This window comes from Myotis yumanensis, unplaced genomic scaffold, assembly GCF_028538775.1.
Source record: "Myotis yumanensis isolate MYYU_CA2020_CCGP unplaced genomic scaffold, mMyoYum1.0.hap1 SCAF_1, whole genome shotgun sequence".
In the NCBI taxonomy this organism is placed as follows: domain Eukaryota; kingdom Metazoa; phylum Chordata; class Mammalia; order Chiroptera; family Vespertilionidae; genus Myotis; species Myotis yumanensis.
This window is the reverse complement of record NW_027223752.1, coordinates 37,680,677-37,696,553: the sequence shown is the minus strand read 5'-3', so window position 1 is coordinate 37,696,553 and position 15,877 is coordinate 37,680,677. Positions and strand designations below refer to the sequence as shown.

The 15,877-nt window shown below is 50.0% G+C and overlaps 1 protein-coding gene across 4 annotated transcripts in view; it reads left to right on the top strand.

The window, feature by feature from the left end:
• SYNE2 (spectrin repeat containing nuclear envelope protein 2) overlaps nucleotides 1-15,877 on the top strand; it is a 304,773-nt gene that overhangs the window by 265,646 nt on the left and 23,250 nt on the right. For 3 of the 4 annotated variants that reach the window (XM_070418606.1, XM_070418595.1, XM_070418615.1), the window contains one exon: nucleotides 13,088-13,250. In XM_070418606.1, the coding sequence (XP_070274707.1) occupies nucleotides 13,088-13,250 (163 nt within the window). Of the gene's footprint in view, nucleotides 1-7,657; nucleotides 7,714-13,087; nucleotides 13,251-15,877 lie in introns of those variants that run through there. The other variant, XM_070418624.1, reaches the window with a different exon arrangement.

Sequence of the window (15,877 nt, the reverse complement as noted above, 5' to 3'; positions counted from 1 at the left end):
GCAGCCGTGGGTAAGAATGAATGGAATTCATTTCAACAATATAGAAAGATATTCTGGTAAATCCTACTTTAATAGTTTTTTTTTTTCTTTACCTTGAAATTTCACATGAATTGGATTAGGTTTAAATGAGAGTTAGAAAAACTTACTTTGAAAAGAGATCCTTGAGGAGGAATTGTTTAGAAATTGTAACTCTACTTTAGGACCTGTGAGTCCCCAGATGAAATCACGCCTGCCGGTTCTTGCCCGTGGGTGGCAAATGCAAGTGGGTCAGGGCGCAGGCCTGATTTCTAGGTGCTGCTCCCCCCGTGGCAGGGGCTTGGCACACTCAAGGTGGAGTGCTGGGTGTGCCAAGTGCCGTGGGCATCTGGTGCTAAGGTGGGGACGCGGGAGGCACCGCCTGGCTACAGATCTAAGCTCTATCCTCCAGAGCAACCTTATCGGAAACAAGACTGATCATTTCATCTTCTCGCAAAGGAAGGATGATGGTGATAAAGCCACTCAAAGCTTTTAAATGTTTTTTGTTTTCAAATTCTCTTTCCAAAGACAGGCCCCAATTAAAGTGTTTTTGTTTTGTTTTGTTAATTGCAACCTGACGTACAAAAACCAGTCCCTGGGCTTTGGGTCCGCGCATGCGACTTTGTGTGTAGCCAGTCTTTTTGTGTTTTGAACACACGTATGTGTGATATACCGGAGAACCTGCCAGGTGATGGAGTATTGGGGTGTGATGAAAACAGGATCCTCTTGATAATTTGGCATTTCCTCTGCCTCAGCGTTCACTATAAACCTGCGGCAAAGGCACCAGGCTGAGTGCCTCGAGAACTACAGACAGGAAGGAAGATGAGTCAGTTACATTGATGGGAGCGACATCTGAGCAGCTGTAAAGCCAAGTGGGTTGAGGGCTCAGCTCTCATCTTCCCCGAGAGGGCCGGGGATTAGGAAGAGCCTCGCAGAAGAGTGGCGTTCCCAGATGGTCCCGAATGAGTACTTGGGGTTCCTCAGTGTTACTGATGGCAGAGTCCGACAGACGCGTGTTATAAGCAAAAAGGTACAGGGGCTGAGCAGCGCGCAAGTCCCTCAGGAAGTGACAAGAGGCTCTGTGGGCGTGGGAGGTGACGCTACAAAGCTAGGCTGGGGCCAAGTCCGAGAAGACCTTAAATCCCAACTTCAGACTTGGTGTCCTGAATGAAGTCTGAGTCACTCGTGGACTCTTAGCAGTGGAGGGTCTGCCGAAGGCAAGTATTGGGGTGACTTAGCTGGCAGCATACGCTGGGCTGAATCCAACTTCTCTCGCTTGCCAGTTTTAAAAAAACTATGGAAATCCATGGCGGTAACCCAAGTAGGGATGAAGAGCACAGGTTTTGAGCCCGTGCTGACTTTATCGCTTACTCATCATGGAAACTTGAGTCGTGCGCTAGTCTTTCTAAGCCTCAGTTTCCAAATCTGCGTCATGTGCCTAACAGCACTGTTCACATCCGAGACCACTGTGAGGACGTGCTGTGTCTTGTGTCTGGCACAGGGCCAGCGTGGGGAGCCGGCGTTTAATGAGTGTTTTTCCCTACAGACACTGAGTCTAAGGAGCGTGTTTGCTGAGCAGAGAGGATTGCCTCGGTGATATCTAACAGTGAGAGAGGTCTTTCCGCCGTGAGACCAGTGTCTCTGACGCTCTCATTTCCAGCACTTAGAGCAGTGCTTCAGATAGTTGCTGAAGTGAATGGACATTTCAGTGCATAAGAATAAGACCATTTCTGTCGGGTAAAGTGTGTGCAGTATGTCTTTGCTGACATTGCCTTTATACCTAAGTCGTCTTGGGCACCTGGCACTAGTGGAGGGTAGGGTGGCATCGTACCTGGTCATGGCCTGTGCTTCCTGAAGACTAGAGTGACCGTCCATTCTCGATCATTCATGCTTTGATTATATCACTTCAGAGTTTAATAGGCTGTTTGTTTTTTTCTCTGTCCTCTCTGGCTGCCTGTCTTCAGCCAGTTCCTTGGTGAGCAAGAGAAAAACACAGCAGGTGGAATTTCAGTGGTCTTTTTGGAAGGAGCAATTGGCAAAACAAGGAGCTGAAATAATGGCAAATATATTGCCTGCCGGCTATGTTCTTGACAGTGTGCTTTTTGTGCATGATTTCACTTAGTTTTCATTGTAATTCTGAAAGGTAGCTGCCATTGTCCTATTTTACAGATGACAACACTGAGGCACTGAAGTTAAATATGCCCACAGTCCCAGCCAGTACCTGAGGCAACCAGGCTTCCAACTCGGGCGGTTGTGTTGCCTTCCTATTACCCCCCACCCTTCTAGTTTGGTACACTGAAATGAACCAAATCCCTTCAGAACTAAGGAACGAGGGTGGGAAGAACTCATGTTCCCTAAAGCAAAGGCCAGGCTGAGAGGCTGGGAAACCCTTCGTTGAGTTTACCCTCCAGGTGAATCTGGATTGAGGCAGCAAGCTCAGACCTGCCTTCAGCCTCACATGTAATGTAATGTAAATACGATCAGCTACCTGTCTGATCTCTGACGCTGATCGTATGTCATTGGGGGGGGGGGGGGGGGAGCACAGGCTGCAGAATTTAGATTTGAACAGGGCCAACTGGACCTGCCGTCCTGCAGGAAGCACTAATGGCCTCATTGGCAGAGAATTCTGGACACTTAACCCTTTTCAGTCCTGCTCACGGTGCTCTGCGGATTTGCTCCTGTGGCAGGGACAACATTGCTCGTTAAAAATGGTAAGAGTTGCCAAAACCGGTTTGGCTCAGTGGATTGAGCGTCGGCCTGTGGACTGAAGGGTTCCAGGTTCGATTCCGGTCAAGGGCATGTACCTGGGTTGCGGGCACATCCCCAGTAGGAGATGTGCAGGAGGCAGCTGATCGATGTTTCTCTCTTATCGATGTTTCTGACTCTCTATCTCTCTCCCTTCATCTCTGTAAAAAAAAATCAATAAAATATATTAAAAAAAAAATGGTAAGAGTTGGCCCTGGCCAGTTTGGCTCAGTGGATAGAGCATTGGCCTGTGGACTGAAGAGTCCTGGGTTCCATACCAGTCAAGGGCACATGCCCAGGTTATGGGCTCAATCCCCAGGAGGGGGCGAGCAGGAGGCAGCCGATCAATGATTCTCTCTCATCATTGATGTTTCTATCTCTCTCTCCCTCTTCCTTCCTCTCTGAAATCAATAAAAGTATTTTTTTAAAAAAATAGTAAGAGTTGGAGGGAGACCCTACACAGGTGCCCAGCCCCATGACTTCAGGACTTTAACTACAAGCCTTTAATGTCAAAGTTACAAATGGTATTCAGAAGTCTGAGACCTCAGTAAGTCAGGTTTAATTCACTGAAGAAGGAAAAAAAAGACCTGCTGTTTCAGGTTCATTCTCATAACAATAGAGGTGAATTACAGGGTTACTCAAATGCACATTAAACTTCTGATCATTTCAGACTATGGGGTGAATAGGAGAAACCAGTGTTGTTTACTCTGAAGTGCCAGGCTCCTCATGTATGTATTATTTCATTTAATTTTTGCAGCAGCCCTGCAAGGTCAGTGCCTCCGCTGTACAGAGGGGACACTGCAGCCCAGGGAGCACATTCTCTGACCAGGGCACCGTCAGTGCCACGCAGGGCACAGGGCAGGTGCAGCCAGGGCATCTGTCCCACTGCACCCGGCACCGAGGGGGGGGGGGGGGGGCGGGGGCGGGGCATGTGGCTCCTTTGAGACCTCCGAGTTTAAAGATAGATTCTCAGAATTTTTCTAAAACTGAAGCTCAATGTAGAATTTACCACTTATTGCAGAACAGCGGCTCTCAAACGTAAACGTGCATCAGCATCCCTGGAGGCTCCCGCAAACGTGGGGTGCTGCACCCCCACCCCCAGAGTTTCTGACCCTGCAGGTCCAGGTGCGGCGGAGAATGTGCGGTTCTAACAAGTGCCCAGGTGCTGCCAGTGGTACTGGTCTGGGGAACACAGGGCCAGCCACAGAGGGCGGGGTGCGGTGCTGCACCAAGTCAGAAATCCTGGGCCTGCCCCTCTGTCAGCAGGTCTGCGGCCTGTGTGCCTCAGTTTCCCTGTTGATAAACCACGGGCAAGATCCCAGTTAAGAAAGCACCAGGACAACCGTGGGTCCCTCCATGCGGTGCTGGAGCCTCTGGCGAGGTTAGTGCGGCTGCACAGGGCAGGGCAAAAGGAGGTTTACAGCTGTTCGTAGGGAAAATACTACAATAACAGACAAATAAAATAACGAATAAACTCTGTTTCATGTGCTCAAAACTGTAAACCTACCCCCCCCCCCCATATAGATAAAGGAGGGGGAGGGGGTTTAGATCCAAACAGCTCTTCTTCCTCTGCTTGTAAAGGGTTCGTCAGCTTCTATGAAACCCTTAAGGCAGTGGTTCTCAACCTTCCTAATGCCGCGACCCTTTAAATACAGTTCCTCATGTTGTGGTGACCCCAACATAAAATTATTTTCGTTGCTACTTCATAACTGTAATGTTGCTACTGTTATGAATTGGAATGTAAGTATCTGATATGCAGGATGTATTTAGGCGACCTCTGTGAAAGGGTCGTTCGACCCCCAAAGGGGTCGCGACCCACAGGTTGAGAACCGCAGCCTTAAGGCAAAGAACCTGGAGGACATGTCTCCTGAAGTAACCAAGTCACCCGAGGGGCAGAGGGCGCCTGCGTCGATGCTGCGTTCCTTGCTGAGGTCGCGTGGGGCGTGGGGCAGGCATTAGAGCTCTCAGTGGGCTCTCCATCACAGCCGCTGCAGGAGCATGGAGACCCTCGCGGACCCGTGGGCAGCGTGGAGCATCGGGGACATCTGAACCCCCCTGAAACACTCTATTACTCTGACCCACGGGGAGGCCATTGGAGGCACCAGACACATTTTGGTGCAACGGTGTGATTCTTCTGAAGCTGAAACTGACTTGATGACATGAAATGTCAATGACATACCACTCTGCTGCTGGGACGGGTTACGTGAAGAGTTAAACTTTTGTAAACTGTAGCTATTAGCGCCCCCTCTTCCCCGCGTTTTCTTAGATGACATCTTTGAGAAGCGACCCCCCAAGACCTCCGTGCAGGAGAGACGGTGACATCACAGAAGCTGTCTTTCAGAGCCAGCAGGACGTGCTGTCCTCACTGTGGAGGAAGCCGGGTTACCTGGAAGTAAGAGCAGGGTAGGCACACGGTGCTGGATGATGGACAAGAAGATGTAAAGTTGGCTAGATCCACCCACCGACCAAAGCTCTGAAAACAGGGCCCCGGCCATTGTCCATTGTCCATTGTCCCATCAGTGGGGCCGATGCCAGAGAAAGACTCACCCCAACGCATATCTCACCTATGTCTACCCTGGATTTCAAACTCCCAGAAGTTGAACGCCTTAGAAACTCATCTCCTTCCTTAGAAACCCACCTACTTCCGTTTCCCAGAACTGCCTGACCCGTTACTAATCAAAGCCTTAGCTCGCCCTGGGAGGCAGGGGTGCTGTGCGTTAGTGAGGCTCTCTGCTGGTTCTTGGTGGAGCCTCTTCTCTCATGGGGGTGTGGGGGGGCTGTTTGTAAGGACTTTCCAGCGGCCTGAGGATGAACTAGTCAAAGCTTTGGTGCCGAGAACAGATGAGACAGCCAAGCGCAGACGTAACCCGGAGTGTGTGCATTGGTTACCCGTCGGCGTTGGCATCATTGGTGATTTTAATTTTCTTTTTGCAGATCTGAATTTCCTAAATGTTCATTATGGGAAAAGGGACCTTTTTCTTTCCTTAAAAAAAAAATGTTATAAGTGTTGTTATCTCTTTCCTAATATCTCCTTGATGGTAGTGTCCGTAAGAGACTTGGCATCCTGAAGCCACTGTGAGGGTGGAAGGGCTTACGCATATTCCCTACCATATGGCTCCTTCCTCTTTAGACTCCGTAGCTCTCTCGCTACCAAAAAGTCTGAAAAAAAAACTTTTTAGCAAAGCACATTGGACCTACCAGTGTGAGCAGCCCACCTGTTTTGCAAGAGTAGCAATTAAAATGTTGTCATTTAAACCCAGAGTGATTACCATGGCAACTGTGTGTGAAGATTGTTTTTCCATTTCTTGCAGAATGGGCGGGGAGATGTGTGCCTTTTTAAGCTGATACAGATTTTTGTTGCTCTCCCTCTATCTGTGTTTTCTCAAGGTTATTCTGGAAGACCAAACAATGCTGCTAGTCATGCCCTTGGCTTGCTCTGGCCCTAGCCGGGTGCGTGATCCAGGGGTGGGAGAGTGGACTTGGAGGTTTCAGCACCCGGAGAGCTAGATGTGAGGTCAGCCTCCTGCCCGTCCCTTTTCCTTCCCACCCGCCCCCTCATCCCACCTCTGGAGCCGGGGGCTGCTGTCCCAGGCCCTGCAGAAATGCCTCCTGCGGGGTGGGGAGCTTCCCCAGGAGGCAGCAGCCGCCGTCCACTGGGTCAGTGGCCAGTCAGTAGCCTGTGTCCACAGCAGGCAGGCCCCGGGACTGAGCCGTGCGGGGTCATACTTAGCAGGTCCCAGAGGCAGCCACGCATGTGGGCACACGTTGGTGAGATGCTTCATTTGTTTTCAGATCTGCCCTCCTCATGTCACCAGTCTAGTCGGGCTTCAGGAGAAATGACTGATGTAGTCGAGTCTCAAAATCAGGCTGGGACTGAGCCTGAAAGGGGTTGGACACAAACCCAGGTGCCCCTGTAAGCAGAGCCCCTCAGGGTCATGTAGAGAACCGCCATTGGAGGGCAGGAAGCTTTTAGATACTCGCGCTATGGTAAACCCTGAGAGGAGCTAGCAAGGGAAATGGCAAGATTCCTTCCTCTGCAAACTCCTGAACTCTACTTGTGCTACAAGAAATCATTTGTTCTGCAAAATGCAGAGGAATGGACTACATGACCTCTGCCCCTCCTAAGCCAGGATGTCCAGAACAACAACAAAAACAGGGCAGCCCGGCTGGTGTGGCTCAGTGGTTGAGCATCGACCTATGAACGAGGAGGTCGAGGTTTGATTCCGGGTTGCAGGTTTGATCCCCAGCGGGGGGTGTGCAGGAGGCAGCCAATCAATGATTCTCTCTCATCATTGATGTTTCTATCTCTCTCTCCCTCTCCCTTCCTCTCTAAAATCAATGCAAATATATATATATTTTTTTAAAGGGGGCAGAAGCACCCCTGTCCTCTGGGAAATTTCTTCCTTAAGAGGAGGGAGGGAGGAAGATGTCCCTGTTATGCTCAGGGGCTTCCGATTTCACCGTTTTTTGTAAACCTGAAACAGAGAAATCAAATTTGATGAGACAGAAATCCTCTTGCCCGCGCGCCAATCTAAAATGTTTCTTCTGTCGGTTTATAGCACTTCATAAATAACCCATCGCCAAGATAACACCGCGACTCTCTTCCCCCCCGCACGGCAATCCTGCGGCATCAGAACAAAGACTGTACGTGTGTGTGTGTGTGTGTGTGTGTGTGTGTGTGTGTGTGTAAAGGGCCGGAGAGATTCGTTTATGGGAAGGGAGAAAACTGAGATTAAACATTGCAGGGAGCTGAGAAGCAGGTCTCCTCCTTTCCTGAGGGCATAGCTTTGTGGCAGCGAGGGGCGGGCAGCCTGTGGAAGATGCTGAACCAGTGAATGGAGAGGCCTGCGGGCCGGGCCGGGGGAGGGGCCGCCGTGCGCCTGGGAGGTGGAGGTGCAGCCGGGAACTTGGAGCCCTCGCTAAGCATCGGGAATGATTTTTTTCTCATCAACAGTAAGTGCCATTTCAGTCATCAGCTCTGCCTGTGGCCGACGGGAGGCTGCTGTCTCTGTGTCTTGCTCGTTCGCCGCCTCGTTGTGGTGACAATGGAGAGTCCCGAGGAGATGGCTGTGGCGTGCGTGTGCCAGCCATCGGGGGATGGGTTCTCTCCCGTGTCAGCATGCGTGTGTGTCTGCAGCCAGCCTCTGACAAGCAGGGAGGGATGTGACTGCACGGTGTGCAAAATGGAAGTCCTCCGGCGACCAGACGCTTCAGAGAGGCAATTAGCTCAAATGCCTGGTCGTGTCCATGCCCCTGACCAGGCGTCAGGATCCTGGAGCAATTGATTATCTTACGATAAAGATGTTTAGCCGTTTGAAAAAGATGCAGTTGTTCAGAATCAGCACAGTGTTTTAAGCAACTGACAGCTGCCCACAGGTCTGAGAATCTGTTTATTTCTAGACACACTCAGATCCTTCAACCATCTCAGTTTCCCTGTGTGTATTTTAAGTCTGTTTCCTCAGTATATTTTAAGGGAAGCTGTCCACATTGGCAGTGGAATTGTTTTAACTTATACTGCTCTGGGGCCTTATCACTTAACTGTAGACCCTTTGGCATGTAAGAGAATAGGACCAAAATGTAAATTATTCCTTGTACGTGAATTTAATAGGTGAATCCTCCATGGTCACATCCTAAGACTTGGGCTTGATATGTAGCATGGTGCCAACCTGGCTTGATTTTGTTTGTTTTGGAGGGAGAGCAGGGCGCTTAGGTATTCCATTCTGATCCATTGCTGGTTAAGATGAAAGGCCAGCTGTTCACCTTGGTTACTTTCTGCATTTCTACCCACCACCCCTGCAGAACTGCTTATGTGTAGCCACTCAGGCAAAATTCTTATCTTGTTTGGTTTCATATAAGAATTTTTATTCGGGTCTTGCATTAGGCCACGCGAGCCGTAGTTTGCCCACGGCTGGCCCAGCGTCTGGTTTCTGGATGGCTTTCCTTGTTGCTCAGTATTAACTCAAGAGTTAAACTTTTTCAAGAGCAATAATAATGAGGCCTGATGGGGAAGTCGGGGGCCTGGGGTGGCAAAGGACCGGTGCTCCCAGGCCTGGGAAAGGTGATAATTAGATCTGTGTCTGTGCGGAAGAGAACGATACAAACTCAGCAGCACATCTGCCGGCTGCTGGAGTAAGTGGTAACACAGTGTCTGAGGAGCAGCGTTTATCTCTGTCACCGTGTTTTTGGACACAAACATGTTCAGTCCTGACCGGATGAATGTTTTGTAGCTTCTTGGTGACCTTCTTCCCTTTCCCTCCCACCTTCCCTTCCTGCCCTAAGGATGCGAGTGGTCTGTGTGCTTGTCTCTGCCGCCCCTCACTCGCCCAAAATGGAGCCAAGGTTTAGGAGCGTCTGTGACTCCCAGCGTGGCTGCAAATTGTCTTGTGGCCCGATCGCTCGGAGGTGCACTGATCTTTAACATACAACAGGGCCACCTGGCTTATGAAAAAACGGATTTGAAGGTAGGAGTGAACATTGTTTACTCCGTCAGAAGAGAGGTAGTGAGCATCTCCTATATTGTGTTAGGATGTCTACATTAGATCATGCGCTCTCTGGGAAGAAGACCTGTTTTCGGTTATCTTTGCAGCCTCAGGATCTGCACAAGACCCTAAGACAGTGGTTCTCAACCTTCCTAATGCCGCGACCCTTTAATACAGTTCCTCATGTTGTGGTGACCCCCCCAACCACAAAATTATTTTCGTTGCTACTTCATAACTGTAATTTTGCTACTGTTATGAATCGCAATGTAAATATCTGATATGCAGGATGTATTTTCATTGTTACAAATTGAACATAATTAAAGCATAGTGATTAATCACAAAAACAATATGTAATTATATATGTGTTTTCCGATGGTCTTAGGCGACCCCTGTGAAAGGGTCATTCGACCCACAAAGGGGTCGCGACCCACAGGTTGAGAACCGCTGCCCTAAGACAAAGCGAGTGGTTAAATGTTTATTGAAAGAAAACCATGGAGAATCTTACATGGGTACCCCAAATTCAGCCCCTGGTGGCCAGGCTTTACCCTCCCCTTCCCCAGTTCATCCTGGAGCCAGGAGTCTAGACTTCTCATCATGTTCGCCAACAGGAACAAAAACCACCCAGTACCCCCAGTATATGCATATGAGCACGCTCAGGTTTATATGCGGGCGGTGCCACGAGGAAAGTGCTTAAGAACTGCAGCTCCGGGCCAGGCTGCCCGGGTGTGAATCCCGCCTCTGCCCGTTACTGACCATGTCGTGGGGCAAGTTATTTAATCTCAGTGCCTCCCTTGTTTCATCTGTCAAATGGGGATGTTAGTAGTGCCGATCTCATAGCATTTGTGAGGATTGAATAAGTTGCTAGCGTGTGCGGCACAACAGGCCTGGCACCAGTAAATGACAGCATGTTCTACATACGTCCCATTTGAGTGATAAAGTTTGTAAATTATAAAGCATACCCAGTGTGGAAATTTAAAAAGAATGGGACAATAAGAGGAAATCTAGTGTTTTATTCCTGCATCCCATTGGTGTGTCTTGAGCCCTCCATGTTGGATACCACCAGCCTGGAGCACCGGATCTGGGGAAGCCAAGAAAGTAATCCCTCCACCTGCTGCATGCACCGCCCCCTCTGCTCATAGCACGCCTTACCCGGGGATTAACAGGGTTCAAGGTCAGTGCACCTCTCTATTTCTTGCACCAGGTCATTTTGTTGCTTGTTAGCTCCCTTCATTTAAAAACTTGCATTCTAGCTCTCTTTTTAGAATGAGAAGCTGGGTCCTGAGGCTGGAATAGGGCCGGGTGTGGGATGAAGCAGTGGGGCTGCCGCTCTGGGAGGCGGGACAGGAGAGCTGTGCAAAGGCTGCTGGGCCTGAGCTCCTATCTGTGGGGAAGCTCTCAGGGCTGGGCTGCTCCTCCAGACAGAGCCTTACCAGGAGGCCACCCCTTGCAAACTTGTGGAAAACTTGTCCTATGGGCCTGGGAGTCCCGGCAGCTCGGGATTGTATGAGATGTTCTTTCTGGTCCCTGAGCCATCGGGGGGACAAGGCGTTAAGGTGAGGAGGGTGTACTTCTGAAGCCACAGGAACAAAGGAGGGATCTAGGTTACAACTGCATCCAGGCCTGGCCCTGGATTCCATTATTTCCTTTTTAATAAATCATCTGTAGCTTTGAAGGGAACTCCTCATAGTGTTTTCAGTAAAATGTAATTTGGAAAACATATCCCCGTGAAAGTCATATGACCATAGTTTCTGGGAATGTGTCTCTCTTAGGCACTGTGTCAAATGCCACTCATGTACTTATATCTCATTCAACCTTCTCGGCCACCCAGTGAAGGGAGGTACTGATCCTGTTGACTCTGTTTTATAGATGAGATTAAACAGAGGCAGGATTCAAACTCAGACCCTGACCACAGTCTGTGCTCTTTACCACCAGACTCCACAGCCTACTGCTAAGCCTGCCTACCTCACAGCAGTGTTGAAAATGAAATATTTATGAATGGCCTTTGTGAGGTCCAATGCTGTATAAATGAGGCCTCATCATAGCATCATGTAATCCCAGTTAGCAATAATAAGAGCTAGTACCCTAGTGAGCACTTACTCTATACCAAAGGCTTTCCATGCATCCTTGTTTGTCTCACCACCACCTGCAAGGTGGATGACATTGCAGATAACCAGGAAACCAGGAGTCAGGAAAGTCGGGTACCTTGCAGGGGTGCACAGTTCATAGATGATATAATGGGACTTAAAGAACAGAGTCTGGTCACCTCCAGAATTCTGGCCATAATTTCACCTTCCTGAAGCTTGAGGAGCCTCAGAGGCCTACTAGAAATGAGGGGGCTTGAGATAAAAGGATTTTCCCTAAATCATAAAACTAACTGGTAAAAGAGCTAGAGCAGGAAGTCCTGGGGTTGAGCTGGTCAGCTGTAGGATGCAAAAAATAAATACGCACGCGCACACACCACTCCGTGGACTACTTAAATAGCTCGTGGTGGAAGTCTTATACACACTTCTTCGTTCAACAAAGACTTGGTGACACCTCCTGCCTGCCAGGCGTTTGGGAGGTGCTGAGCCCCACGCAGCATGTGGCAGGCACAGCACAAGGTGGGAGGGCCCGGTGTAGGGAGCTCGTGGACAAGGGGCTGTGGCAGAAGTGGAGAGGGAGGAGGGGCCGCTTTGCCGAGAGTGGGGTTGGAGGCAGAGGCCGCTGACCGCTGGAGGACCTGAACAGTCAGGAGATTATCCCGGTTGTCAGGGAGGGCGAGGACTGTGGCGGGGTTTGAGCGAGGATCACTCGCCATCTCTAACGTATGCTAACGCGTGTATACTTTGGCTGCAGCACAGAGGTGGGGAGGAAGGCGAGGAGGGCGGGAGGAAGCTGCTCACAGGCAGGCGAGGAAGAGGTGACGGTGGTGCTTGCTGTGAGTGAGGGCCGGTGCCCCCGTTCCTGTTCCTGGTGCCATGGGATGGGGTTCTGACAGCACCTTGAAACCCAGTGTTGATAAGTGGGGAATTCCCACTGCAGCCATTACTTCAAGTTTCTGGATTTCACTAAAAATCCCACAGATCTCCAGAAAAAGCCCTCCCTCCCTCTACTTTAGGACTTTCGTGAAGGTGGTCTATGGAAACATTTTATTTCAGGATCTGTATGGAGACTGTTTTCCCTCAGCAGCTGTCATTCCCCCTTGAGTCAGGCGGATTGGGGAGGTGGATGAGATTAGAGCTGTGCTCGAAAGGGTAAGCACCCCGCCCCTCAGACTAGACTTGGAGGGTTGGTACATGTTCTGTGCTTGCTCAAGAGGGGAGTCCCAGGAGAGGCATCATGGGTCAGATACCACCGAGTGAACCAGGCGTGCTCTTCAGGGTGCTTTTATTCACTGGCTGCTGCAGTCTCGGGGTGCCCAAGACAGAGCGGGGGGAGGTCAGGTGAGGCCATGTAACCTAGAGAGAAAGATGGGCTGGGCCCCGAGAACCCCACTCTGGGAATGATAGGACTTCATCTTTGTTTGGGAGGATTAACTCTGAGTCCGCTTGAAAATCAACAGCAACAGCAATTTTGTAAAGTGTCACATACTCTGTGAAAGCTCCTATCTGGTGAGAGTTGTTCTCGCTATAAAATCAATGACCAATATAGGTTGTGTGTGTTTTTCCCCCATTTATCTTTGCTGTTTAAAGCATTACAGATGTCTCCCTTTCCCCACTCCACCCCCACTGACCCCTTCTCCCTGCTCCCGCCACCCGCTCCGTTCATCAGTTTATTTCACCCCCCAACACCCATGGGAGCATTCTCACCTCTGCGTGTTGCACTTTTGTGTTCCACCACCTTTTTCTCTTTCCTGCACATGTGTTTAGGGTGAAGAAGCTGAAGGAGACGTTTGCTTTTATCCAGCAGTTAGACAAGAACATGAGCAACCTTCGCACCTGGCTGGCTCGCATTGAGTCTGAGCTCTCGAAGCCCGTGGTCTATGACGTCTGTGATGACCAGGAGATACAGAAGCGGCTCGCCGAGCAGCAGGTGGGCCATGAGAAGTGGGCTTTTGCGAGGGGGTGGGTGGGCCTGCCACCTGCCCGCTCACACCTGCCTCCTCTTGGCTGTGTGCTCGCACAGTCACGTTTCATGACGCTGGTTGGTTTTTCCAGAGAAAGCCGACCGCCTGTCCATGTTCTTGGACGTGGAGGCCTCCCTCTCCAGTGCCCACCGCTCCACCGCCCTTCACATAGTTCTCTGTGAAATACTTGGAATAATGTTTAAGGTGCTGACCTTCATCTTAGTGCCAATAGGTTTTTTATTTTGTGGTGTGTTTTTTTTTAACTTTGATGGTTGTTTTGGTTTTGTTAACATAGGGTTGGGCAAATGTAGGTTTACAGTTGTGAGAACGCGCAACAGAGTTTATTCTTGTATTACTTATTAGTTATTGTATTATTTGTTTTACAACTGTAAACCCACTTTTACCCACCCCTGTATAGTTTTGGAAGGCAACAAATTGAAAGAAAAGCCATTTTTCTCACCAAGGAAGGTTTTCATGGTATAATACTCAGTGTCTGATGGAGTTTTTAAAAAAGGTGTAATAGGAGCAAGAAAAGGTGGAATAGGAGCAAGCCTGGACCAGTAGGTCAGGGAGCCACCCTTGCAGTGCTCCCTGCCTTCCTGTCATCTCTTACGTACCCTCGGAGCCAACCCTGGAAATTCCCTTGAAACCACTGAGTCCTACCGGTGTTGATCATCACACTAGCCTGGGGTGCTCTTTAGATCACTGACTCATCAAATCCACTTTCCTGCCCTCCACGGGCTCACTTTCACCTGCCTTCTCGTTGCTATACCCAAGCTTGTCTTTATTGGTAAAATCGTTGTTTATATTATTACTAGTGGCCTGGTGCACGAAATTCGTGCACATTAAAAGGGAATTAATCAGAGGAAGTATTTTAATATTGCTATTTTCCCTTTCTCTATAATAGAAGTGTCAGAGATGAAAGAAAATTAGTAAAATGTATATGAAAATCTCCCTCCTGTCAGAGTCTGGGGCGCGCAGCAGGACCTAGACTCAATTCCCCGCCCACCACCTGCACGCGCTTCGAAAACGCAGGAGACCCAGACCCGGCCAGCCCCACCCGCATTGGGTGAGACTCAGACCTGGCCGGCCTTACCCCCATCAAACCCCTCCAGGTGGGGGACACAGCCTCAAGTCCCCCAGCCCAGCACCGGGCAGGGGGTGCAGCCTCAGGTGCCCCAGCCTGGCACCGGGACGGGGGCCGTGGCCTGAGGTCCCCCATCATGCCCCATCTGGCAGGGGGCTCAGCCTGAGGTCCCCCAGCCCAGCGCTGGGGAGAGGGGCGCAGCCTGAGGTTCCTCGCCCCGGTGCTGGGGTGGGGGGCGTGGCCTGAGGTCCCTTGCCCCAGCCAGGTGCCATGCAGCCTCAGATCCCTGCTGTTGGGTCGTGGTGTTACTGCGTCCCGGCTGATTGTCATATTCCTCTATTTTATAGATTTCAGTAGCTTTCCTTTGCCTCTGTTCTTCTCAGACCCATGAGCAGATTCTGTTTTGACCAGATAAGCAATGTGGCTGTCATCGGGTTCTCAGACTCGAATCTGCTCTCTTCGTTACCTTGCCCTTTCCAGTTCCCGGAGCTCTCCCGCATCTCTTGGCTCATGACCCCTTCCTCCTCCTTCAGCGCCAGCATTTGGCCTTTCTTCATCGTCACTTTTCCTCTGACTCTTTACCTCCCTCTTCCACTTTTAAGGACCCTTGGGCCCACCCAGATAATTTAGGATCATCTTCCTATACTAAGATCAGTTGAATAGCAACCTTAACTCTCCATTGCCATGGACACTAACATAGTCCCAGATTCTGGGGATAAGGGGATGGAAGTGGAAGTATAGTCTGTCTACCACAGATGTCCTGAGGAAACTCAGTATTTTTGTGTGTTTTTTAATTTACCATGTTTATTCTTCTAAGACCAGGCCTTAAATGCTCCATCAAAAACACTACAAATGTGTCACACACACAAATTATGTATGGGCCATTTCTAAAAACCTTACTTATGTTTCTGTCACTAATTAAATGTAATAAATTGCTTAATTGCTTCGAGAAATAAGACCTGAACACTTGGGATCAAGCCCGCAGCCCACAGTGGTCGAGGGACATGCTGTCCTTGAATTCTCATCGGGATGCCCCTGGGGCTCTGGTGTGGCAGGGTCAGGCCTTATAAGAGTCCCTTCTGTTCCTCCTCTTGTGGGTAGAATTACTTTAGGTGGCGAGGGTTGTGTGGTCTTCAAATGTAGAGAAGGTGCGACCTTTGACACCTTAAATGAAGAACCACTTGTATTGAGCCTTCAGCATCACTCCCCCTTTCTTTGGTTCCCTGATTCCCATGGGGTGCCAGATGGTGGCTTGGGGGGAATTGTTGGCCCCGCCATTCTGTAATTACCAACAGCTTCCTCCCCAGTGGCCAACTCAGCTTCATGCCCACCCCCTAAACCACTGCACTCCCCAAGACCACCCTGATGGACTTGCCCGCCACCCCCACTGCTCCCAGGGAGACCTTCTGAGACCACCACAGGGACCCCACCCTTGGGATTTTCTGGCTGCTCAGCCTGGCTTTCTTCTCGCCCCCTTATCTTATTGTTCCTGTCCCTTTTGTGCAC